Raw genomic sequence first — 26,018 nt, 5'->3', positions numbered from 1 at the left:
TGGAAACAGAGAAATAGCGAGCCATTCATAATATACATGAAGCATGTGACTGAAGCCTCTGATCCACTGAAGAAATGAAAAGTAGTAGCAGACTAAAACATCACATCTCTGGAGTGATACAAAGACTGTCATCTTCATCAAGTTAATACACGAAACAAACAGAAATGCCACATTTCCACAGCGCTTTTGACATTGTTTTTCACCATTTGACCATCACGTTGTTATGCCCTCTTCTTCTGCAATGGCATGAAGGTGCCCGACATGATAATTGTATCCTCCTACCGCTAATCTCTATGAATTCCTAACAGTTTTCAGTTTGCATTTTCTTTTGCCTATTTTCTCAAAATTCGGTCAAATTTTCATTACATTTGAATGGAAACTAGCCAGTGGCTGCTGGAATAAAGGATAAGGCAATATGCCAGCATCTGTGGTGAGTGCACCGAGATGTAGCCACTTTTTCCTCATTTCATTAAACTCATGTAAAATGTTTAACAAAACTTATACAAGCCCATACAGCCACTAATGTAGTTTCAGTGGTTGTGGAAACATCCTTGATCTCTTAATGTCTGGAATAGCTTAATGTAAATTCAGTTTTTGGTGGATTTTCCCTTTAAACTCGAGTCCTGATCTTAAAGTGGGGGAAAGTGATACCTGTGGATTTGTTCCAGAACAGTGCACCTGTGTGCATGGCAGGGCCAAAATCAGGTTAGATCTGACGTGAATGTTACGTAAACTGGGTCCTGAGTTCACTGGTGGCCTGTCCATCCATACATGGTAAAATAAGCATTTGGCTGATTTCATCAACAGTCACAGCAGTAAGATAAATCAGGAAGATGAATTGAGCTTTTTTTTCCAAGAGGAGAAACATCTGCTGTAATCAAGAAAGACTAACAACTTTTCCTCTGTGGTTTTTCACTTGTTGTTCAGGCTATGCTAAATCACGCAACTCAGTAATAAATTATTAGGGACATTCAATCTTCCTAAGTGCTGAAGGCAGATATTTGTGTGTGTGCGTGTGTGTTGACTTGCAGTGATGGCCCAGGTCCCAGTTGGGTTCCTGTGAAAGGGAATGTTAAATTTGGAATGTCTCTGAAAAACTTTTTAAAAAGCCTTTTAATTTCATAAAATATGATGTCTTAATTGTGTTATTAACTATTGAAATGACTGTTGTTAAGGTGCACTGGTTAGTTAATATCATATTTATACTAGCTGGTACCAGCTTCAAAAATAAAGTTATATTATCACTGTTGTATGTTTATACTCAGTTTTTGGCTAAATATTGAATGGGCATTTTTTTTGTCACTTCAAATTTAGCCTTGAAACGATCAATATTTGATGTCAATCAATGGGCCTGCAGGGCTCTAATGTAAGAGTGGCCTACTATCCTGGAGCTGGAAAAAAGGGATGGTTGTGGGGTGGAAGCAGCAGTGGGATTTTTGGCTTTCTGCTGTCACCACACTGGCAAAATGTGACATGGGGACAGTCCCTCTCTCTGTCTCTCTCCTAGTCAGGGATGTCAGAAGTGTGAATTAGTTAAGGTTACACAACCTCCTCACATTGCAGCATGCCAGAGAGGTTACCTGCACACACAGCAATGTTACAAAAGACCCCAACATACATATGTGTACTTTATGCATGCATGCAAATGGACAAGAGTGTTGGGCAATGACATTATGGTCTCAGCTAGACTAATTAAGTGCAGACAATTTAAAAAATCAAAATCGACTTATCAAAACACAAGAAACATGATGTGTAGCTAATGTACATGGCAGCCCTAAAGAGGCTTGGTTTGATGCCTATTAGTGTTCATTTGTTCTAAATGTAAAACATATTTAGCAAGTATTTTGTGGATTGCCACAGAAGATTGATAAGAATTTGTATAAAGCGTTTCATGCCATATGCCATCATCTAATTTCAAGCAAATCACTGAAACTTGTTAAAACGCACTAATGCAGTTGGCCTATTTTACGTGTGATAGATTGTCCCCAGTGGTGTGTTTTTATAAGCTGTTTCAGGGCCTAGAACTTGCCACAAACCTCAGTAAGAACTTTTGGGTTTCATGGTATCAGTTTATGAGTGGTCCTTGTAAATTTTGTTTTCTTAGTTTGGTAATAAGAAAACACTGATGAGTCCCACAACAGCTCACAATTTTTGTGTATGCACAAATTAAGATAAAGTCCATGCACACAAAAGTTTCATAAAAGAAGCCCAATGTTTGCACTGGACTGTGCAAATGTCTAATGGTACTTATTAAAGACTGGGCAGTCCACCTAAATATATCTCAAATTCATCAGAAAACTGAAAAACATTACAGTACTGTTTTTAGATCGTATTGTCTGACTGTACCACACACAGGCTTTGCTGTGTTGAGATGGAAATGTGCCGTGCTCTTAAACATGCACTCGCGTGCCGTGTGCTTGAACAGGTTTTGTTTTTGGTTAAATAGTTTCTTCCAAAAAATAAATAAATAAACTTCATTTTGGACTTCACCCCCCTCGTGTTTTGTTAGCGGATGTTCAAATTAGCATGTTCCTTTTCAGGCCTGTGTTCTATTATCCTCGCTGATGGGGATCTTTATAGATGTCAGGGGGGTAGTATTTGAAAGCACGGCTTGTTTTAATACAAGAGTGCAGCCTCATGGAATGCGAGGAATTCTGTCATTTATTTTCATCCGTGGTTGAAAATTTGAACTTGGAGCACTCAAAGCATGTGATTTCCATTAGAGGAGCCGTAAAGACCTGCAGACACGTAACGGTCAGACGGATCGGTGTTCTGCCGGCACCAGTCTCCACGCGGTGTCTGGACACGCTCTTCTCACCTCTGCAGGTGAACAAAGGCATCATACAAACATACATACACTCAGGACCAAGAGCCTCCTCGTGATTAATTAGGTCTTGGTTTGAAGGAGTCGTTGACAGCATGCTTGAGGCACTTGGTGCAGGAGGGCTGCAGCGGACCACTGAGGACCTCATGTCATTATGATGATGTGTAGCAGCTCATTTTCCTGTTAGCTGAAGCAGTTCGCCTCCCTTGTGCACATTATCTGACCTCTGGCCAAACCGTGACATAGGGGCTTTATAAGCAGTCTGTTAGTAGTTTGCTGACTCACGGCGTTTGCCTGTTCCTCTGAAATGCACTGAATGGCAAAATGCAATTTCCCAGCTTGGGATAAAAAAAGTCTGTCTGTCTGTCTGTCTGTCTGTCTGTCTGTCTGTCTATCTATCTATCTATCTATCTATCTATCTATCTATCTATCTATCTATCTATCTATCTATCTTTCTATCTATCTATCTATCTATCTATCTATCTATCTATCTATCTATCTATCTATCTATCTATCATCACCACTTTTTTTGTAGTAAACGGTAATGTTAACCACGATAAACCACTGATTATGCACTAGCTCTTCGCAAAGACGCCCACACGTAAACACCTGGATGGCCTCTCATACTGTAGGAGAGCCACTCGCCCAGCTACAACACAATCACATAACTACTACACATCCCATAATTTGCTTCTAATGACTGTAAAAAGACTGCCTGCCTCAGCCTGGTGAGCTTGGTGGAATGTACATTACTACTGTTTCCTTACACCCTCTGTCATAGAGTCATTAGTCCAGCAGTGTCCCTTTTTTTCTCTTTTCAAGAAATGTTTGTAGATTTTAGCCAAAGTTGTAGGTTACAAATTATGTTTAAAAGGCACATGCTGCATGCCGGTGTGTTGGCTGTGATTTCTCTGACCAACGTAGTAATTTGACATGGTTTTGGTGCTAGCCGGAGACCTGGTTTCATTCTGGGTTTTTACTTTTTGAATGAGAGTAAACCCCAAATGCTCTTTAGCTGGTTGCCTTTGCTTCAGATGGTAAAATCCTTGTCAGTTCAGAGTATTTCTAATTGTGTTCTTTGATATAAACACATCAATAAAGCTAGCATTTAGCCGGAATGCTTTGAATTGAAAATTTGGCCTGTTACTGATTGACATAAACAAAATCCCCATATATGTCTATTCATCTGTATTAGTTAAATGAATTCAAAGAAATGGGCCACATGTATTCAATTTCTGTCTCCTCTCTTGATAGGAGACCATTTTCCCTTGGCTGGAAAATAGAAAGTGTGTTCCTAGCTGTCAAAGAGTGACTAAGAGTTTAAAATAACGTTAAGATGAAGTCATGGTGTCAGACAATGCAGTGTGACAAAGTGCATATTGTGAAACAGACCTTAAAATGCTGTTTTTGGCATGTTAAATGAGGGGAAATGTTTCTTCAATTAGATAAAATTTCCATTTATTAGCTTTCCAGATTGCTAAATAAGAATGTTGCCGTCATACATCAAGCCTTAAATACATATTTTGTTGTGTTTGCACTCATGTGAACATGAATTATTGCATCCAATTTAGGTTTCAGAGTTTTGCAAGACCCAGCCATATGTGGCCTTTAGGGAACTGTATGAGGGGGTTATTTCACTGGTGAAGCTTTCGATGGTCAACATTGCAAATCTGTGTGACTGGATGTGAAGTTAGCCACACCTGCTATAGATCAGTATCCAGCTGCCTCTCTCAGCACAAGCTACATACTATAAGTGTGTACGTCTTTGTGTACTTCTTTGTGTGGTGGTGCATCTATGGCTGACATGCAAGACTCTGAATGAAGGCAATAATAATAATACCATGCTTTGTTTTGTGTTTGTATTTTCTTTGTATTGTTTGGACCATTTTTGTATTTATGTATTTTAGCAGCTTTGTTCAATTTAAAATATAGTAATTAAAAATGTATTTTACTTCAGAAACACAACAGTGTGCATTACAGATTAATTATGAACATTTGTAAAGTATGCCCGTGGATATTCTCATTCATCCAGGTCATTGTAAACTTCGGGGCCTTCAGCATTCGCAACTGGACTAGTCAGTTTGTCTTGGAAGACGTTTCGCCTCTCATCTGAGTAGGCTTCCTCAGTTTGTGCGCTCCAGACTAGATAGGACAGCTCTAGTCTGACCTAGAATCTAAAGTAATTTGAGTGGAGACAATGTCTACATAAGGAGAAACATCTATACATGCATATGTTATGTATACTATTGCGTCAAGTTTAATGAAAAATGATTAAACAAGTTTAGGATTTGCCTTGAGCCAATGGACAGAACAGTCTTGAGTTTTCATTTGATCTCCTTAGAACAAGGAAGTTATCAGGTCACAGCTGGGTTTTGTGATTGAACAGTGAAGAACTAAGAGGTTGCCCCTTGGGCCTCCTGGTTTTGTTTGCCGCAGCATTATCTCTCTCTCTCTCAAAAAAAAAAGATTGTATGCTCCTGTGAGCTTCTTTGTGTTCGTGGTGTAAGTTCCACATTTCACACTTTGGACCACATTCCTCCTGAAACATCTTGAGTTAATCAGCCCCACCAGGGCCTTACCAGGAGTTTTGTGATTTTTAAGGCCAGAATTGACAGAATTTGTGCTGACTTTGTGAAATTGCTGATGATCATTGACCTCAATTTGCAGTAAAGGTTTCATTTATCTTCACTCAATCTGTGCGTACCTGTACTAATGAAAGAGCGTTTGTACGCTCTTTGCCTGTTGAGTGACTTGTTAACTTGTTTCAGCTCAACCTGTATAAGTTTACCTAACAGTGAAGTGGGTAAACGAATGCACTCTCAGTGTAAGTGTCAGAAAAGATCACTTTTGGGGTAAAAAGTCACTACTTATGAGGTATTTGCAAGCTCTAGCTCTAGTGATTAGAAGAATTTGCAAGCATTGTCATGTTTTACCATTTTTTTTGCAGAACAATGTAGGATATAGATAGAATTGCAAGCAAACAAGCACCACTGTGGTTGGTTGAATTTTCCTTAAATATTCCAAAGATAAATTCCTCTAACTGCTCTCTTAACCACAGATGCATTCAGCTTCATTCTTTTCACAGTTTAGTGTCAGTCACTCTGACTTTTTCTTGCCCGGTCAATACATTTAAGTTTCCCTTTTTCAGTTTAAGCCTTTTCACGATTCCTCTTTACAACTAACAATGAATACATTTTTTCTCAGGGCTTTCTCACTTCTTAGTAGATTTTTCTCAGGAAATTATCAGTATTAAAACTTTGACAATAAATTCAAACGTGTCACCCAGACCTGTATGATGTGTGATAATTGGTGATATTTCTCTCATGAAATACGCAGAGCTCTACATGCCACAATGTTAGCCTCTGCACTGACTGACAGATCTTCATCTTTCTCTATCTGCAGGTTCAGGGGAGGGATGTGGAAAGATCATTCAGCGATTCCCCAAGAAGGACTGGGAGGGAACTGCCTTCCCTCAGGGGGTGGAGATGGTGAGTGATAACAGCCTCTTGTAAACTTACCTGGGTATTTCAAGTGTGTACACTATCCAGAGGAACACAAAGGTGCGCCTATTTTAAACAACGATGCCTGCATAGGACACTTGCATTTCCCCATCGAGGATCACCATGTTCCCTTAAAATGATTTTTAATGAAAATATATTTGGAAGATGACGTGGGTTTGTTTTGGTAGTTTCAGACTGTCTCAGAGCACCAAACTCTTTCTTTACCCGACAGCATTGCACCTTTTTTTTATCAAATGCAAATATAATTACCTCCTCTTTGGTAAAGTTAATGATCAATCAATGATTGAGTCATCACAGGGAAGAATTTCATCTAGTTTCATCAGTTTTTTTTCCCCCCACAGTGTTTGAAAGAGACAAACCTCGTGTATGGGAATAAATCAATTCAATTCAGTCAATTCACCCTTCATCGTCCCTGTCTGTTGTGCTTCCACATAAACTACACTGCAAACATTTAATTCAGAAAATTGTAAAATTTCACCTCCTCTTTTCTTTAAGTTTGCATGATTTGATGACTGGTAGAAATCAGTATGAAAGTATAACTGACAGACTGGTGTGTCTGACAATGGTTGGACAGATGGTTGCATCATAATTGTGAGCGAGGCCTTTGCTGTCTGCAGTGCAGACTGATATCACAATTTCATAGTTCATAACAAGAGAGCAGACAACATCTCTGTCATAGTTAATGTCTGACGTGCCCGAGTTGTTCAGTGTTTTTCTAGTTAGTGAGTGTCCTTGTCCTTTGCCCCTTACCAGCTTCCTGATTTGATGGTTAAGAATGCCTTCTTCTGCGTAAAATGTTTGTCTCATGAAATATGAAAGCATTTTCACTGTCACAAAATGACAGATAATACCCCAAGGAATGTTCATGTTTTGAAAACACTTCTGCCCTTTGGGGCTTGTGCAGCAGATATTGGCATTTCCTGTTTCAGATAAATTCATAATGATTGTTTACTCAAAAGTTTGTCTTTAAACCCTTTCCACATTCACTAATTGGGAAACCTCTTCCCTCAGAATCCTTTTTAACATGATGTCCAGCCTGCTATCTGGTTCCCATTGCTGTCTGCCCTCTTCAGGAATATGAATAGTTGCTTCTCTTAGCTTGTTCCCTCCCTGCATGGAGGGTGACCCTAAGGGGTCTGTGACAGGGGGTCTGTTCTCCTTACATGGACAATGCAATGGATGGACAAATATTTGCTTATCAGGACTGGGAAAAACTGTCAATCTCTAGGGCAACATTAGCAGTTAACAGTATCATACTGCACAGGACATTTGTGCCTGTGTTATATCTGTTTTTGTTCATTTATATTGGCTACTGCAGATAAGCTTTTAATGACTAAGCAGAATGGTTTTGGCAGCCGACAAGGAGAGAAAACAGCAAAATAAGTTAGGTTCCAAAACATTACTCCATCGTTTGAAAGTATCATACAGCTCTTTCTTTTCTCTTACGCACCATGAATTACATGCAAAAATACAGATTTTTTGATCGTATTTTTTTTCTGTTGAAAACTCAGTTTCACCAACAGGTCTTACTGGGTCTGGTTTATAAAGCTCAGTTGCATCTTTGGGTGTAGCTGAAGACAGATTTCAAGCAATTTAACATAGCCACTGTAAATAGGCACCCTATAAATACTGTATATTTTTGTATTCAGTTCAATTCAGTTATATTTATACAGCACCAAATCACAAGTTGTCTCAGGACGCTTTCCATAGAGAGCATTTCAGGACCATGCTGTTTAATCTAGAGAGACCCAACAATTCCCCCACAAGCAAGCAGGCAGGTTATCAGAACCAATGTAAAAAATATGCTTGATGATTGGGTACGTACTATAGTAGGAATACCTGCACCAATTTTTGGGCATTTCTGTTTGAATGTCACAATTTCTTGGCTCGGCCACTTGATAAAGTTATTAATTACCTTTCTGTGGGTTTGTAAAAAAGAAAAAGTGACAGTCGAAGAGAATAGAGTTCAGCATGTTTACAGGGAAGAAAAGTTTAAAGGACCGTGCCAAAATAAATGTTGCATGTTGGCAGCTGAAGATGTGTTCTGTGTTTGTTGGAGATCATAGGGGTCAGAGATCACAATTAGAGGTACATATATCATTTAATGATGCAGAGCAGCAGCAGGTGTAGAGGCCAACAAGTTGCATGATATGGGTCAGATATCTAAGCCAAGATAAATGTAGAGAGCAAACCTAAACATCAGGCATTCCTCAACATTTCAGATGAAGTCATGTTTTTTTCGCCATGACAAGATCCCTTGTAAGAAAGGCAAATGTAATCTTGTAGTATTTGCTGATTTAGAAGTTTGAAATTAAACTTGGGTTGGAAATAAGTTATTTTGATTTAATATTGACTTGTTTTGTTAAGAACAAGTGATAGATAAATTATTGCAAAGACTTATCAAAGCTGCAGCTGGAATCTTTGGCTCTGTGCAGACCTGGTCAAAGAGATCCTATTATACAATGACTTTTGTTTATGCAATGGCATTTATAAGGCAATTGAGGACAAGTGAGGCTGTTATCCTAGCACAAAAAGACATATTGTGAGTGGGTGGTTTGAATGGCACGCAGGCGTCTTCCTGTGTAACTCAGTGAGTCTGTTGGTGGCCATCAAGAATGTCTTGTTGGGAGTTATTGCTTTAGAGATGAGCAAAAATGTGTCACACAGCAAAGCACAGCGGTCCTCAAAGCCAACACAGGACTGGTGAAAGAGTAAAAAAATGTAAAAATGAAGGTATGTCGCATCCAGACAAAGTGTCGAGTAGAATCTTTCTGGGTATGATGTGAGGCTGAAACCTTAGCACCAGTCTTTAACCTTTCAGTGACTCTGGGAGATGAGGTCTGTTCTCTTAGCATCGTCCCTCAAGTGTCCTGTCATGGTTTCACAGAGTTTAAATATAGAAACATTGCCGCAAGTTTAGCTAAATCTATTAGCTTAGTGTTTCCAGATGTCATTGAGGACCCGTGTACCTCTTTTTTTGTGCCTGTGTGGGTGTGTGTGAATTTTTTGTATTCCATCTCGCTGAAGTGATCCCCCAATGCTTCTTCATTATGTGTCAGCCTGGACTGAAATTGAGACATACTGCAATCCCCAGTGCGCAAAGAAAGCATAAGGCATGATGTTTCTCATTGAAGACGGAGCTGAAACAAGAGGATGCATTCAATGCTTGACCTTTTTTTTTTTTTTTTTTTAGTCCTTTTGGCCAACGCGCCACATATTTGCTGAATCTTAAGACATGTAATGTTCTTCTGAGATACAAGTATATGTACAAGTGTAACGTTGAATATTGGCTATAACAGAATGAAAATAATTCATATATTGAAATCTTCAGTATTTTCTATGAAGAAACACCCAGAGGAGAAAGCAAGGACAGAGAGGAAAGAGGGGGTTGTTTCCTACTATGTGGTGTGTGACAAACTTTGGTCAAGAGCCAAATGACTGAAATTCTTACTTTGAAGCTTTAATGAAGATACACCATAGTGTTTAACAGACCCACTAAGCAATTTGCATTTTGGCTCTGTTTTGGCCTGGTATGTAAACCATTATTATTTGCAGATTTTCTCTACTCCATGAAAAAGAGAATGACTCATTTACAAACACTAAGGAACACATCTGTAGAAAGCAGTGGATGAAGCTGAGCACGAAAAGCATTTTGCGGTCACAACAGGCCCCCAGCAAACTAAATAACCACAGATGAGGAATGCACCAAGAAAAAGCGTTTACAACTTGTGCTGGGAAAAATGTGTTTCTAATCTTTTCAGGCAAGTGATGATGATAGGAACCAGCTCAAATCCTCATCTGTTATGGATGAGCTTGGTCTGTAGATGGAGGTCAGTGCGTTGCTCACCTAGTACATTTCCATCATCTCGCCCTCCAGGATCAACTCCTCATGGTATACTGTAAACGGACAGAGGCTCTGCAAGGAGCAGTGGGGTCACGTAGGATGTTTTTAATGCAAAAACTCCACCAAAACCTCGGAAAGAATACCTTAAAATGTATTTACAATTAATAACTAAAGGACAGTAATATTTCCTTCTATCATGCTGAAAATTTTTTGGTATGAGCACATTTTTGTCATAACAAGGGTTCGGTACAGTCACAAGCAAGGTTTGCTTGATCCAAATAAGTTGTCATTTCTTTTTCTCCTTTGAAGGACTGCTTTGAGGATGTGGACGTGGATCTTGTGACGGATAAAAGTTGCTGAACTGTGTTCTACAAAAATGATTAATCACAATAGAGTTAAGGTTCTGATAATTGTTTGAATGGCAAATTGAGGCTGCATGTATTTTATCATTCATTTGATCTTATTATACTCTAAAGGATTATGGAGATCTCCCGTGCCGTGAAAAGTAGAGTTTACTCATTTTCAAATTCCAAGGACACTTGACATGGCAGGGAAACTACAGCTAGCTCACCAATGTCAAGTTACCCAGTCATACTTGTCATGCTCAGTTTAATGAAGTCAGTTTATTTATAGAGCACATTTCAAAACAATGTGTGTGTGTGTGCGTGTGCGTGCGTGCATGCGTGCGTGCGTGTGTGTGTTCTAAGGTGGACGGTTGATATTTAGATTAACTGCCAGATAGTTTAAAGCAAACAATGAAATGTGCCACGCAAATGGCAGAGGAATGCCTGGAATTACTTTGGTGTTCACTGTAAAATTGCTGACTTTGCTTGTTTAATTACAAGCACCATTTGTGTCACGCATGGAGTATGTGAACGTTTCCAACATCCGCTGCTTGTGCACGACATACTGGTTTCAAACGTAAATTTGTAAGTCGTGTTATTCCTTTCTCCCTCATGTGCCCTTGTTTCTATCAGATGTTTTCTCCATCCAGTGGGCACGGATTTCTTTCGTGTTTAATGGACTGTATAAGCAGCAGGTATAAAATCGACACTGTTAGACAACCAGATGGACATTAAGCCATTTACATCCGTTGGCCAAACGTGCTTTAGCAGGTTAAAATGCTTGCAAGCAAACTGAGTTGTAAATTTTTACCACTAACTTCACCTAAATCAAACTTTCATGTTTTGTATTTTAACACAGTGGAAGCAAGATGTCTCCAATTTATGTCAGAAAGGTTTTTGTTTAATGCTGGGTGTTACTTGTACATAAAACAAATCAGGTCAGTGTTTTAAAAGAGATTGACCTGATCCTCTTTAAACTGTCTTTATCCCCTCAGAAACTTTGTAAAACACCCATTACATGCACAGATGTTCCGACTTGCCGGTTACTGTAATTTGAATAATAATACGTTTAAAAGTTTCCCACAAACTAGTATTAGTACAAGTATTAATGTTGGAATGTCTTATTATTTTTTATATTTGTAATTATTGTTTATATTTGATTATGTTTTATTAAGCATGACGCTATGTTTAACAAAAATAATTCATTATCAGATTACTTGTCATAAAATTGATTAAAGGAAAAGGTTAAAGTGATAAGCACCACAAGTCTTTGCATCAGGATCAGTCAGGATTCACGTGCACATACTGCACATGTAGCCTTGGATCCAGTGTCTACGTTCTGATTCTGTAAAGTCTGTGTTGGAAAAATAGTCTTTTCTAGGAGGAAGCACACTCTGAAAATAGCCTCATACTTTACGCATAACTTGACCGCAGAATGTTAGTTTGATTGTGAAAAATAATTTAAAGGGCAGTGGGATTTCTCAAAAAGCATTTAATCCTTAAACTGAAATAGAAGGCACCATACACTGAACATGACAACATGCACTGAATGGAAATGGATAGCTGTTTATGTTTATGCTTGGCTTGGCCTTCAGTCTGTATGTGTGTGTGTATGTGTATGTGTGTGTGTGTGTGTGTTGGGTGAAGAGAGATGTCTTGACGACTATGCCCAAGAGGTCAAACACATTCCAAAGCACCACAAAGTTCAGTGTTGAACATGAGGGTCAGTCCATTACATGTAGCCTGCAGACAACGATCTGTCAGCGCACTCGCCCCTGCTGTCTCCACCATCGTCCCGTTTCCCAGCAGGAAAACAAAACGTCGCCTCTGATGACTTAGCCTCAATCAGTCTTGGAAAATTTGATTTAAGCAGCTGCAGCCTTGATCAGCTCGGCTTATGTGTTACAGACTGAGGCACGGCGTAAAGTAAGAAGGCCTCTATCCATGCAGGAAGTTAAAGATAGTAAACTGTTTTAATGCCACAAACCACTTCGAGTTAGTTGAGGGCTGTGCATTTTATTCTGAAGGTCAAAGTGAAGCTTTAGTGGTACTAGTGCTGAAACAATTAACCAGTCAATTAATTAACCAAGCTAAAAAGAATATATTAACAGCAATTTTGACTATTGATTAATCATTTACATTATTTATTAAGCATTGTTCTTCATTTGGATCCCCATTGTTACTCTTCCTGGGGTGTACATTCCAATAAAATACATATAGTCAACAGTGTTTGCAGTTACCCTTCATACAGTAAACAACAAAGTTACGACATTAATATTGCACCTAACAATAAAATTGCATCAAAACAATGCATGTACAAAACTAAATTAGAACAGTTTAAACAGATTGACAGGTAAAGTGCAACAACCTGAGTTCATCTAAACATCCATACTGCAAAAACAATGAAGGGAAACACATTTTGCTTATTTATTCTCTGGGCTCTCATGAACCTCTTTAGATTCAACTTAAAACCATTTGCTGTAGGTTCTTGAGATATAAAACATGGCAAGCTGTTCCAGTGAGATATAGCTCTATCCGTGACTGTTTCTGTTCTAGCATTGGCCTTCGATTGGGATAGCATGATGTCACTCCTCCCCACTGCCTTGTTTGAATAGAGTTATATTTTGAACTCACATTTGAATTTATTATTGTATTGTTTACTTATTTATCTATCTATCTATCCCCTATTGCTGCTGCAAATTTCCCAGCTGTGGGATAAATGAGGATAAAATAATCTGTTAAAATCTGATAAAATCATCTTATTTTAACCGATCCGCAACCTTCAGCCGTGTGAGATTAGCATGCGTTTTATCTATACTGCATCTGAGCGCCTGCTGCATATTACTGAGCAGTAATCAATATGAGACAACACAACGACTTATATTACCTGCAAGGTGACACTTGGACTAAGATATGGGGATAACAGGTACCAGTCTTTCCATTTTTGCAACTATTTTGCTTATTTGAATTCCCCGGGACAGTGGTTCATCAAGCATGACGCCCAAAGTTTAACCTCACTGACTTGGTCTTTGGAGATGTCCTTGATTGAGAGACATATTTCCCAGATAAACCAAACAGTACCAGAGTCAAACACTCCAATGTCAGGTTTTGATGTCTGCAGTTCTAAGTCATGTTAAATATGTTTGTGTTTTTGACTGTCAGACAAAAGCAATTTGAAAATGTCATTTGGGACTGTGGGAACTTTGAATTGGCTGTTTTCCCCACTTTCTGACATGTAATAAACTAAATGATTAATTAATAGTTGTAGTTTAATTTGTTGAGTAATCTTTTTACTGGTTTAAATGTTTCTTTTGACTACCAAATACTTCTACTAAGCTACTACTAAGTAATTTAAATGGTTATGTATATTAGACATTTAAAAAAAAAAAATCTCTGGTCAGCAGTTTGAGATTTGACCTTTGTCAACACTGTCGCTGAAACATCCTCAAAGGATTTGTTGATTCAACTTTCAGCGTCTAGTTGTCGCACGTTGTCCCTCCTTGACGTATTTCTTAGTTTGTTTTTAAAGTTTGAAGGTGACCCGTCCTCACCTTGTAGCATTTAGCCTTAGGTGTTTGAGAGCGAAAACAGTAGGAGCCTCAGCCTGTGCTTCGCACTGCTTTATCTCGAGTCTCACATGTTGCAGCTGTGGGCGAGATGCTGCAGCACTGAACAATGGTAATCCTGTACTGGTCGAGTCCAACACACAGTATGCGGTGTGGCTTCTCTGTTCCACTCAGTCAGCGAGGCAAGCAGAGCTGTTTCCCTGACTGCATACCATGCCGGTCATTTGCTTTTTTGTCTCACGGCTTGCTCAGATATATTTATACTGTGCCTTAAGATGCTGTTCCACTAACGGCCACTAGGTTCTTCAAACTTAGGTGTTTTTGAATGTGTTTGCTTGATAGACAAGAGAGCCAGTCTGTAACACTGAAATGTAATGGTTGCTGCTTTCTCTTCCCTTCTCCGCTTTTTGTCCAAATTTGAATTGTCTAACCCTAATATCTGCCAAGATGGTGGTCAGTGGTAAACCCAAACCCAGCCTTCAAAATAAGCCTCCAGAACGGGGCTGACAACTTTGATACTATGCTTCTCTACAGTCTATAATTTTAAAGAATGAAGGAGTACATCCTCTTAATCATGATATGAATATCTCCTTCAGGTGGCTCCAAAATTCTTGAAATGGAAAATAGGTTTTGGAGACGTGTCGTTTGTGTCGGGTCGTGTTAACCCTTATAGCCCTGACCGTTTTTGCTTGGTTTTCACTCCCTTTATTTACAAGCCTTCAGCATTGTCACTGCATGTCTTAAATATTTTCAGGATAAGTTAGGCTATACTCAGGGGTGTCATCATTTGATATATTATTGCCACTGGGCATGTTTAGAACAATTTGTGTGAAAAAAGTTCTCTGCAGTTTGTTTTGTTAGTTTTGTTCACTTCTTTTTAGCACAATGGGAAATACATGGATGGAGGAGAATGTCATTGATCCAGGGATGTGTCTCAGTGCTGTCAAAATATGTTGATAGTCTGAAGCAACCCCCCCCCCCCCCCCCCCCCCCCCCCAAAAAAGCTAATTTTCATGCATTTCGTCACTCCCGTTGCATTTCCTTTTTCTTATGTTCATTTTTCTATGAATGTGCTTGTAGTCAGTGTGCTGAACATGACTTATAAGCAGCGCCTTTTATATGACTTCCAAGCAGATTTGTCCTATTAATCCTCACTGGATATTTGAGAAACTTATATCAGTGGAAAGAGTCAGTCAGTAATCAGTAAGATGATTGCAGCAATATGTGCATGATGTCCTTGCGCTCTGGTTTTAATAAGTTTTGACTCTGAGAAGAAGGGGTGCAACATTTGACATATACTATGTCAGTCAGGCTCAAAATTATAAACAGGATGTGAAAGTGCATCACTGTTTTTAGGCACTTGGGCAGGGGCACCATTAAATGAGCCAGGCTTGGTGTTTTCTTTTTCCTTTGCTAGTTTGTTCACTTATTTAAGAATTGCTTCTTCCAGTGACATTGCTAAACACCAATACAAGAGTCCTTCAACCCTCCATCCAAACACAAAAGTAGTCAGCTAGAAGTAAATGACTTGTGCTCTTACAGTAGGCTAATCCAAGGTTAGCTGATAACAGAAAGAAGCAAGGATTACTTAGCGTAAGGTTATTGTATGCTGTGTTCTGGGATTGCAGAGTGCTCAGGTTGCAGTAGGAATTGTTTGCATACAATACATACAGTAAATACGTAAAACTGAATATGATATTCTTTCAAAAGCTTACTGCATCATAACAGACACAGGCACTATAATTGTAATGCCAATTACATCCCTGCTTGTTTTCTGCATGGACATGACATGTGAATAATTTCCTTTTGGGGTCCAACTTCCTCTGATGAAGGAATTTGAGCAGACTGCAAACATTTGTGTGTCATATCTCTTGTCTAGAACTTTGACTTTTTGACCTCCTCCCTTTTCCCTCAATTCCCTGCTGTAATGAGGAACGTGGCTGACACTTCCGGGAAGGATGCTCGAGTTATTCTGAAAATGTGTAAACTGCTGCCGTCATCTGAGTAGTTGATTTGACTGCTTGGCTGGAGAACACTTGGATAGATTTGAACAGAAATTTGAATAGGAGCTTTTTCATACATTAAGTCTCAGAAAAGGAATATTTCAAGACCTGACTCCTGTGTGACCTGAGTCTCTGGGCTTCAGATGAGGTTCAGTTCACTTGAGAGAAGAATCTCCGTTATTGCTGTGTGGAGTCATTCCCTTGTTTTCTCAGCAAGCTGGATAAGTAAATCATGACAAAGCTTATCTACATAGTTCATAATCAGCAGCCTTGGTAAGTCAGTTTTAGGCTCTGTGCCAAACCACAGACCTGTAAAAAAATTTAGCGTAATTGTATCACTTGATGGACTGACTCAAGTGACCGTAACGTTACATGTCCCGCTGCACGTCGGTCTTATGATGTTTGTAAAACTATGAGAGAAAAACTAAACAGTGCATTCCAGATAGCAGGATGCCGTTCCAGCCGGGGGGAGAATGGGATCATGTGTTTGTCAGGAAGATCCACACATGAGTAATCAATGCTCCGTGTGCCAGTGAAGTTAAACACATCAGGAAACAAAGCTGGAGCTGTCAAGCAAGCAGGACTTTCCATGCTGAAAAGCACTATGACTTCACCAGGAAATGGGAATACACAGGATGAAATGAAGCCACAGTACACTGGAGAGCGCACATACTCAAACTTTGAGATTAAGTACAGTAGAAGCTGCCGGTCTTAATAGTTTATTGTTTATATATGTAGTTGTTATGGAAATGTCGTGTTTCTTGTTATTCTGTCATTACACTTCCAGAAGTTGTGTTATTTCCTGATAGACCCAAAGTGGGTGTTACCGTTGAAAAGCCACCCTCCAATCTCATGAAACATGACAGACAAAATGACTAGTGACCAACTCTGTGGCCAGCCAGTAGCTGGGCAAAAGTCTGTAGTTGTGAACTGGTGCCAGTAGACAGGTAAACAGGTCCAAGAGCTAAGCAAGTTTTGGGACATTTAAATTTCCTCCCTCCCATCTAAAAAGCTGTCTGGCTCCAGAGACCTCTCTAACTGGCTACTGGTGAATGCCACTGTTGCTTGTAAAAATGTACTGCCTGCTCTGACACCAGGGCCAGTCGACTCACATACTTCCACATACTTCACTGCCTCCTTATATTAAATATTTCTGTCAAAGGGATGTAGCTAAAAACTTGAATATTTCGCCTTGTCATCAAAAATATTCCAGTACTGTCTGATGTGTGCACACGTTCATGACCAGCTTCAGGTGTTCTCCTCTGTGTTGAGCTTCTTCAGCAGGACTTGGCCAACAGCTTTTTGTTGTGGTACTGTTGACATTAAATATGGTCCAATGCTGTGTGGTTGCTGAGCTTGCAGAGTTTCACCTGAGAAGAAGAATCCTTATTGACATGGGCTAGATGTTTGAAACTCTAAGTGAAAAATAGTCAGATTCTTTGGAACAGTCTTACCCACTGACAGCATAATAACATGGTGCAGTAATACATTACATTGCTGTTATTCATTGACATTTTTAGCCATACGAGTAAAAGTATGGCTCTGAGGATGGCGACGTCAGCCGCTTGTCAAACCCTGTTAGCCTCTTTGGGTTTGAGGAGCCGCATGGCGTCTGAAGCTTGGTTGTGGGGCTTTTAGAGTCATACCATCAGTTCATGCAGTATTTACCATGGTAAAACCAATCTTACATCTATATCCTGCCAGAATCTATCACTAGGTGTGTTTAGTGCTGAATCATCTAGCACTGATTTGACGATGCTTAGCTTTTGAAGATTTGCATTTCATGTTTTAAAGGTCCAGTATGTAGGATTTAGAGGGATCTATTGGCAGAAATGGATTATAATATTCAAAATAATGTTTTCGTTAGTGTATAATTATCTGAAAATAGGAGTCAATTTGCTTTTGTTATCTCAGAATGAGCTCTTTATATCTACAGAGGGAGCTAGTCCTGTTCACAGAGTTCGCCATGTTTCTACAGTAACCCAGAACAGACCAGCCAAACGCTGGCTCCAGAGAGAGTCTCTCGCATGTTTCGTGACCACCATTGGTTTTCCTACACACTTGGAAGGGGAGGGTGAGGTGAGGGGTATTCAGTCGTTTGCTGCCTGCAACCTCACCTCCAGATGCCAGATAGTGATGTAACCTATCATGTGCCTCTAGCAAGTTTCCTGCTGACTATGTGTAAGTAGCAATATTTATCTATAGATACAATGTGATTTCTGGCATCTCTGTTTGTTTTTAAGATATAAAGGCTGTGTGTAACCACGTCTTTTTTAATTCACTGGGTGTTGGTCTGGGCACTTTAACATATGTTCAAAGGAGGTTTCACTCGATTTCTCATGGCATGCCTGAGCTGCTCATCTGTCAGACTGCAACTACTCTATAGATCACTGTGTAGTAAGCAAGTCCGAACAGACGAAGTTCTACTTCTCACAGAGCCTGTACAACACATCCTTTAAACAACACTTTTCACATGTTGTCTTGAAACAAAAAATGTTTTAGAGACTTGTGTGTTAAGTTTTATGTGAGAAAAGGCTTTTGTTGGAAGCAAGGAGAGGAACACAACTCATTGTGGTTTGAACCGAGCTTAGTGAGGGCTGAAGTGAGACTGAGGCTTATGGTGAATGCTCTAACTTAGCCAGGGCCCCCACAAGGGGGTGGAGGAAGCACCTGTTCCACAGCCAGGTCATTATCAGCCATTATCTTACTGTGCTCTAAAGGCCGGGGCTCAGCAGTGTGACGTAGGACAGCCATTGTACTCATCTGCAACCTCAAGACAAAGATGTTTACCCTGCTCTTTCATTCATCACTCCATGTGCTCAGAAATGTGTTTTGATGTTTTGTGTTTACTTTTAACAGATGAAATAAAAAGGCAACCATGTTTACCTACTGTCAGCTGATATGGGTTAAAAAAAATCTGTAGTAATGCAGTACTGATCAGAACTGATAAAAGAAAAATAATAATGGGCAAATAACAAAAATGCATAAAAAATTACTTGAAGTCACAAAAATATAAACCGATATAATATGCTAAAAAGTCTCACCTAGTCAAATTGCATTTACTGAATTTTTGGAGGAAGAAAGAATGTCAATTCTGTTTGATGTTCCCCTGTTTTTTCAGGTTTTTGTTTCAGTTTCCCACTTTTCCCACTTAATAGAAGGGCTGCTTGATGGCACAAATCATAATCATAATTATTTTGGTCAATATTGAGATCACAACTCTGCAAACAATATGCATTAATTGAACTTTTAAAGGATAACATTCGTTTTTTACAACCTGGACTTAATTTGTAGCATTAAATACAACCATTTAGACACCCAGACAACTTTGGTGGCATTTGGAGTCGTTTTGAAGAAATTAGCCCCAGAAGAGCGGCGCGTATATTCGTATAATGCGAGTAATTGGGGCACCCGTGCGTAGCCTCTATAAACGCATAATCTGCGGCGAAACTCGTTCATATTCCAATATTTTGTTATGATATGCTGGTAAAATGATATTGGCTTTAAAATCGTTTAAAGCCAATATCATAGTTGAAAATATGATTCGATTTATTGCCCAGCCTTACTTAATAGCTGTGCTTAATGTCATTGTGTAGGATTTGAAAATTGCCGTCACCCCCAGCGCAGTGCTCCCCATAAACCCCCTATAGATCTGTCCTTTGAGACAATGCAGTTAGTCTGAACACAACTTTTGGCACCTCTTTTTGTGCTCTATACTTCAATACATAAGTACAGATCCACAATGTGTTCACAGTGATGCAGGTAATGTGCTCGAATGCCAAATGCACAGCCGCAGGCAGTCTTTGTTCGGAGGCCAGATGTGACCCTGTAGCAGATCCTGGGGAGGCATCATGGTTCTTGGTAGAGCACAAGGACAAACTCTATCAGACTGAGCTCAACTCCTCCAGAAGTTAGCTGTTAGGAGAGGCACAAGCACAGACAAATATCATTTATGGTAGGTTAAATCTATAGTTTGCACTGATCAAAGACTAAAAATAATCAGTGTACTATTTGATTCACTACCACTTGCATCTGCTTGCTGTATTTCCTACAAAAAATGACTGAACATCAATCTGTGTACTAGTGGGAGTAATAGTGTGTTTCAGTTATTTTTAGTTATTTTTTGTTGTAAAATGCAGCTCAGTAATCCTTCTTGACATCACCACTTTCAGGTAAAGCCTGTTTGTTTCACAAATATTTTTGTCAAGCAAACTGTTGTAAATATTATAACAGAACCACCATTCTTGCTAAAAGTCTCCAACCTTCACTTCCACGCACAGTAAATGTTTGAGGAGAAGGCCAGGTAGAGCCCAAGTAGGACAGTCTTGTTAATGTTTTTCATCATGGACTGTCACAAGTGCCAGAATCACACAAGGTTTTTATGGTCTGTTGCTGTCCATTGTGATTTAGCACGTGTGCAAGCGGTGACAAATCATAAGTCTGGAATTTTTTCCAGGCCACTGGTTTGAATTTTTTTTTTTCTAACATGCACCTACTGTAGTGTTGAAACTCACAAAGCCTGCATATCCACATGTAACATAACGTGCTATACTCAGAAGTCATTGTCACTTATCAACAAATGCTTCGGTTAAATTTGTAATGGTTTACTGTGCAAAGCTAACTGCATTGTCTCGCCAGATTTCTGTTTAATATAAGACTCCTGACATGAATTGTGTAACTCTGTAGTTATTACATGGCTTTGACATAACTTAAATCTTGTCCAAAAATTACAATGTGCTAACAAGCTGTCAGGCTATGATTAACCCAGTTGTATAAACAGGCATGCTGATACATGACAGACCAGAAGTCATTTATTGTTTTTGCTATAATGCCGTAAGCTTAATCCGACCACTCTACTTGCTTCAGTTTTGACAGATTCTGTCACAGCAATTGAAGAATTTATTGGATTATGTGTGTTATCATACTATTCAAGTGGTTTTGATATCAGTTTTACTGCTAGAACCCGCTATTAAACAGTGCCGGGAATATCTGTGGACTTTCCCTGGATTCTGAAAGGGAATTTTTGTACTCTTGACTATATTTCATAGCAGATTTTTCCCTGAACTATGATTCAACCCATTTATCCTGAGAAGATATGGTGTTTGTTAACCTAGTTTTGACAAAAACCGACACATAATTAAGTCCGTTTAATGTTTGGGACCTTCGTGCCAACCATGTACATCACACAGATGCTTCAGGTTTAGCTTATGGAGTCAGGTTAAGAGAGCGGGATGAATTGATCCGACAGTGGATTGATTTAAGCTTAGGAATGTCTGATTCTCAAAAGGGTCCTTTTTATTTGCCTCTTTATGCATTTCTGTTTTCGAGTTGCATGTGGTGAACTGGCCGTGTGTTTTTAATTTATGCTGTGTTTTGAAATAAACCCAAGTATTCGCCCTGGAGTGAACAGATCTTCCCAAGGGATCTTGGGGAAATGGGGGTTCAGCAGAGTTGTCTTTATGATCTTGTTGCTGGACTGTGCATGGAAAAAAACCCCTTTACATTTGAACTAAAAATACATCTTGTAGTAGATTCTTTTTCTGGTGTTACATTTCCCACACATATGGCATTCATGAAGCTTGAAATTTTGTGTACACTATAGTTTGCAATATTTGCTAGATGACTCTTCCTGTCCTGCCTGACTAGACATTTCTTTTGAATTACTGTGGTCCATCATGATCACCTAAAAATATCTATCTCTAAAATGAACCATATGCGGCTGGTATTGCATAACGGATGAGCAAAAGGAAACCAGGAGTGTTGGTGACAGCGGGGAAGCAGAGTTTAGGAATGGAAGTAGAGGGAGATGCCACCTCAGCGCAGCGCTCCCACATGGAGCTAAGCTTTGGTGCAGTAAATTAACTCATTGAAACCACTAAGTAGTATTTGGATAACAGTGCTATTATGGTCATTTTGTTGACAGTTTTGTTTCTTGTATTCTTCACGCTGACCTGAAGGAGATGATTGAGGCGGGTGGGTGGCGGGGGCAAGTCTTTGCATGTTTATGTGCCAGACTGCTGGGCCGGAGCGGCCGTCTCTGGTTGTTTTGTCCCCTGCTCATCCTGCAGACCTGATAAAACAGGAGTTCTGTGCAGGCAGCACGCCATTGACCCCCCCCCCCCCCCAGTCCCTCTCTGACCCCTGAGTGCTCGCACTTCACTTTCCGTCATTGTGTTGCCTTCCTGGCAACTCTTCCATATGAATGGCGAAAGAACAAGGTAGAGGATGATTGAAGTGCACGGTGTAGTGCACATCTGCTGCTAAGTTTCCCTGACTGCATTGTCTTGGCAGTAGCTTCATATTCTGGCTCTGTCTGCAGTTCACTAGTATTGTTTGCATGATTGGATGATTGTAGATGGATTTTTTTCCACATATTTTCCTTTCAGTTATACCTGCTCTAAGATTTGAGGTCGTCTGGCAGCCATATTTACAAAATGTTGTACATTGTAGGCAGGGGAGGGTGGAAAGTGTTTCCTCAGTAGTTTCATTTTATTGCTGTGGAGAGAAAACATGGAAGAACTGTGGTGCCTGATTTCATTTGGGTTTGTAACCTGACCAAATTATGAAATAAGTCCCTCTCTGAAAGGATTTGCGGGATTGAGCTCATTTGTGGTAACTGGAACACTTTAAAGGTTTTATGACCCTTCAGACTATGTTTGCATTTCTTCAAGTACAGGGCTCTCAAATGTTGGGGTCATAATAAAAACACCATAAACCTGTTTCCAGTTGTGTTTCAGCTGCATCATACCAGGAAGACGACGTTGACTACCATTCTGTCTGTCTCATCGTCCTTAGTCATCTTTAGTAATGGCTGCTGCACCAGTTTTATCTGGCCTCCGCCAGCCTGACCGGGCATTAATGTCTCGTCACAGTATAAGAATGCAGCCCTGTCCTGATCAGGCTAAGCCTGTGTGTTGTTGTTTTTTTTCTTCTTTTTATTGGTGCTGCTCTTAAAGCACTCCACTGTGATGATACTTAGCAGGTCAGGCTCCCGATCCAGTGTCATTGGCTGAGTGGGTGAACAGAGCAGTTGCGTGGTCGTCACACAGTCATACCAGGCTGCAGCACATGATGTGATGCAGCCTGGGGTTTAGCCGGAGGCCTGCAGTTTCCTTGGCTTTGACATTAATACAGCTAGTGTGTCCCAGAGTTCCTTTGTCACTTGACTAAGGTCTAATTTGGGAATGGGCGATGTCCTTTCTCTCTGCTGTGTGTGTGGGTGTTCTGTGTGCTGTATAAAGATTATGTTTCCTACGTTTTGACCTTTGGACTTGTTGTACAGCAGTGGATTTCTGGGTCTTGCTGGAGCTGCATGTGCAATACAGCTTGTGTCTTATGCTGTCAGGCAGTGCTTTCACTTGTTGTCCCCTTGGCTGTGCTGCTACCTGTAAATCTGTCCTGTGTCATTCATTCGTTCTGGTTTGGGACAGCAGGGCATAAATGCACAGACCTGGAGATTCCACTGGGCCGGCTACCTGCCTGATGTTGTTTACTTGCTCAGATTTTGCTGATTTGGTCATTTTTCCTTCATATTTGTGCTTCTACCATAGGTGAGTAGGCTATGTAGTTAAATGTTTTGTTTTTTTGTCTGTTTTAATTGAGTCACACACATGGTGTTTTATTTTGAAAATGTACTGGAATCTCTATGCTGTTCCTGTGTCTGACTTCCTGTCTGGCTCAACGTGCTCTGTGCAGCTTGATGTGGTCAAAAATAGACTAGGCACCTATTCTTCGCAGAGCCCAAGAATCGTGTCCCGCTTCTGAAACGCTCTGTGGCATGCCTGGTGGAATTTCACGTCATGAACTCTGCCGCCCACGATGCGGTGGAATTCGGTGGAATTCGGTGGAATTCGGTGGAATTTAGGGGTTAAACGTCACATCTTTAGTTTGCCTATCAGGACAAGCCTCAAAACTGTGGCCGTGCATGTTTATATCCACACTGCAGTCTGTGTTTGACTGAATTGCAGATGACATAATTTTTCAAGTCGAATGTTTAAACAAATAGCATAAGCATATTTTCTCTGTTTACACACGGTTGTGCATAGTTAAATGTAAGATGATAAACATTTGCAGAAAGCATTGCAGTTCTTCAGAGGTTTCCCTGCTTTTGCGAAAGTTGCTGAAAAGCAGGGCAGATTCTGCAATCATCAAGACACCTGTTTCAAATAGTTAATTCACAAACAAACACCATATAAACATTTTTATGTAGGATACATGCTCAGTTGTTGTAGACACTAAAACTCATAATGAGAGTCATAAGCAAATAATGTTGCAGGAAAATATGTTTAAAGCCTCAGGAGCATCGCACATGTTTCAATAAAAATGTAGTAGAGAAAGAATCATGGAATCAGCATTTTATTTGGCTTTTTTCTTATTCATGTAATTGAACTGCCCTGTTTGTAAATTCCATATTGGATCCAGCTACAGCATTTAAGATACACAATCATTCATATTTTTGACAGCCATAAATTGTGTCTAATGTCAGTAGTCTGTCTGGACGCAGAGGTCCCTGAATAAAATGAAGTTTACTAAACACTGAACTCCCTGAAGTGTCTTTGAACCTGTCTCTCTGCAGACCTACAGGCGAGATAACGACTTTAAGGAAACTCTGATTTAACATCTGGGAAGTCAGTTAATCTTCTCACCATCGTGCCTCCACGTGCTCTCTTCATGTTGCACTCCCTTGCAGTTGGTCCCTCTCTCACCCATGCATAGACTCCTACAAACAAACACACACACACACACACACACACACTCAGACACACAGGATGTTGTATCTCCTGTGATCTTCTGAGCTATGCAGTCCCAAAGGTGTTTTCCTCGTTTTTGACAACAATGAATGGCATAGTTGGAATAGTTGAGGACAGGATCACAGTTATCTGCACTTGTCCTTGAGTCCTGTCTGGCCTGAGTGTGTTCAAACACACACGCACACACCTCACCACAAAGCAGGTTTAACAGATTTCCTGCTAGCTATTGTATCTGCTGGAGGACGATGGCATCCTGGTCCAAACCTCCAGGTTGAACAAGCCAAATCCCCCCTCACCCCTTTTCCTCTCTTCCTGTCTTAATCTCCATTTCTCCTGCTCTCCTTCTCTTCATCAACTCCCCCCTCTCTCCTTCCCCGTCTGTACTCTGCTCCTTTTGTCTTTCTTTTTGCCACCTCTGCCAGTACATTTGTCTTTGGCTGTTCACATATCCACCCATCCTTCAATCCATCTGTTTTTTGCCCTCATCCACCCCTCCCTTACCCAGTCTCCTCTCTTCCTCCATATGTCCGGTGATCCCCTGTGTAACCCCTGAGGAGCAGTCTAAACACCGTGTTCAGAGCCAGGGCCAGTTGGGCCTCCAGCAAAAACAGAGAGAGACCAGACACAAACACTCGCCTCTCGGACCAAATGCCCAACTGCCGCTCATATTTTGGCCCTTCGCTCTCTCATGCCTCATAAAGTTTGTCTCTCAAATGATCATGTATCCATTTCTTCATACCTCTCTTTAACCTCTCATTTCTGTTGCATTGCGATAATAGTTTTTCATTTTGCTTTATGAACTCCTATTACAGTGGACAGTTTTATTATTGGCTTGGAGAATTGACATTTTTGTCAGTTGTGTTTAGCGATGAATTATATATATATATATATATACATATATATATATATATATAAAAACAGTGTATCAGAAAAAACTTGTTTGTTGCCACACTCTGCAGATGTTTTGTGTCAGGACTGGTTATGACTCACACTGTTGCTCTGAGAACTAAAACCTGTTAGATATGCTTTTTATTATGGTAACAGTCTTTCTGAGTTTCAGTGCCCGCAATTTGCTAAAAATGGCTCTGTTTTGTCATGCATCGAAAATTGTTGATTTGTGTGATTCTGTGTTTGGAAATAAAAGAAAAGGTTATTCCAGGAAGAAT

The 26,018-nt window shown here is 40.0% G+C and overlaps 1 protein-coding gene across 1 annotated transcript in view; it reads left to right on the top strand.

Annotated features, from left to right (window-relative positions):
- sbf2 (SET binding factor 2) overlaps window positions 1-26,018 on the top strand; it is a 95,495-nt gene that overhangs the window by 6,256 nt on the left and 63,221 nt on the right. The window contains exon 2 of the mRNA XM_041943164.1: window positions 6,227-6,312. Within this exon, the coding sequence (XP_041799098.1) occupies window positions 6,227-6,312 (86 nt within the window). The remainder of the gene's footprint in view (window positions 1-6,226; window positions 6,313-26,018) is intronic.

The sequence above is a fragment of the Chelmon rostratus genome, chromosome 1 (assembly GCF_017976325.1).
Source record: "Chelmon rostratus isolate fCheRos1 chromosome 1, fCheRos1.pri, whole genome shotgun sequence".
NCBI lineage: Eukaryota > Metazoa > Chordata > Actinopteri > Chaetodontiformes > Chaetodontidae > Chelmon > Chelmon rostratus.
This window is presented reverse-complemented; position numbering and strand designations above follow the sequence as displayed.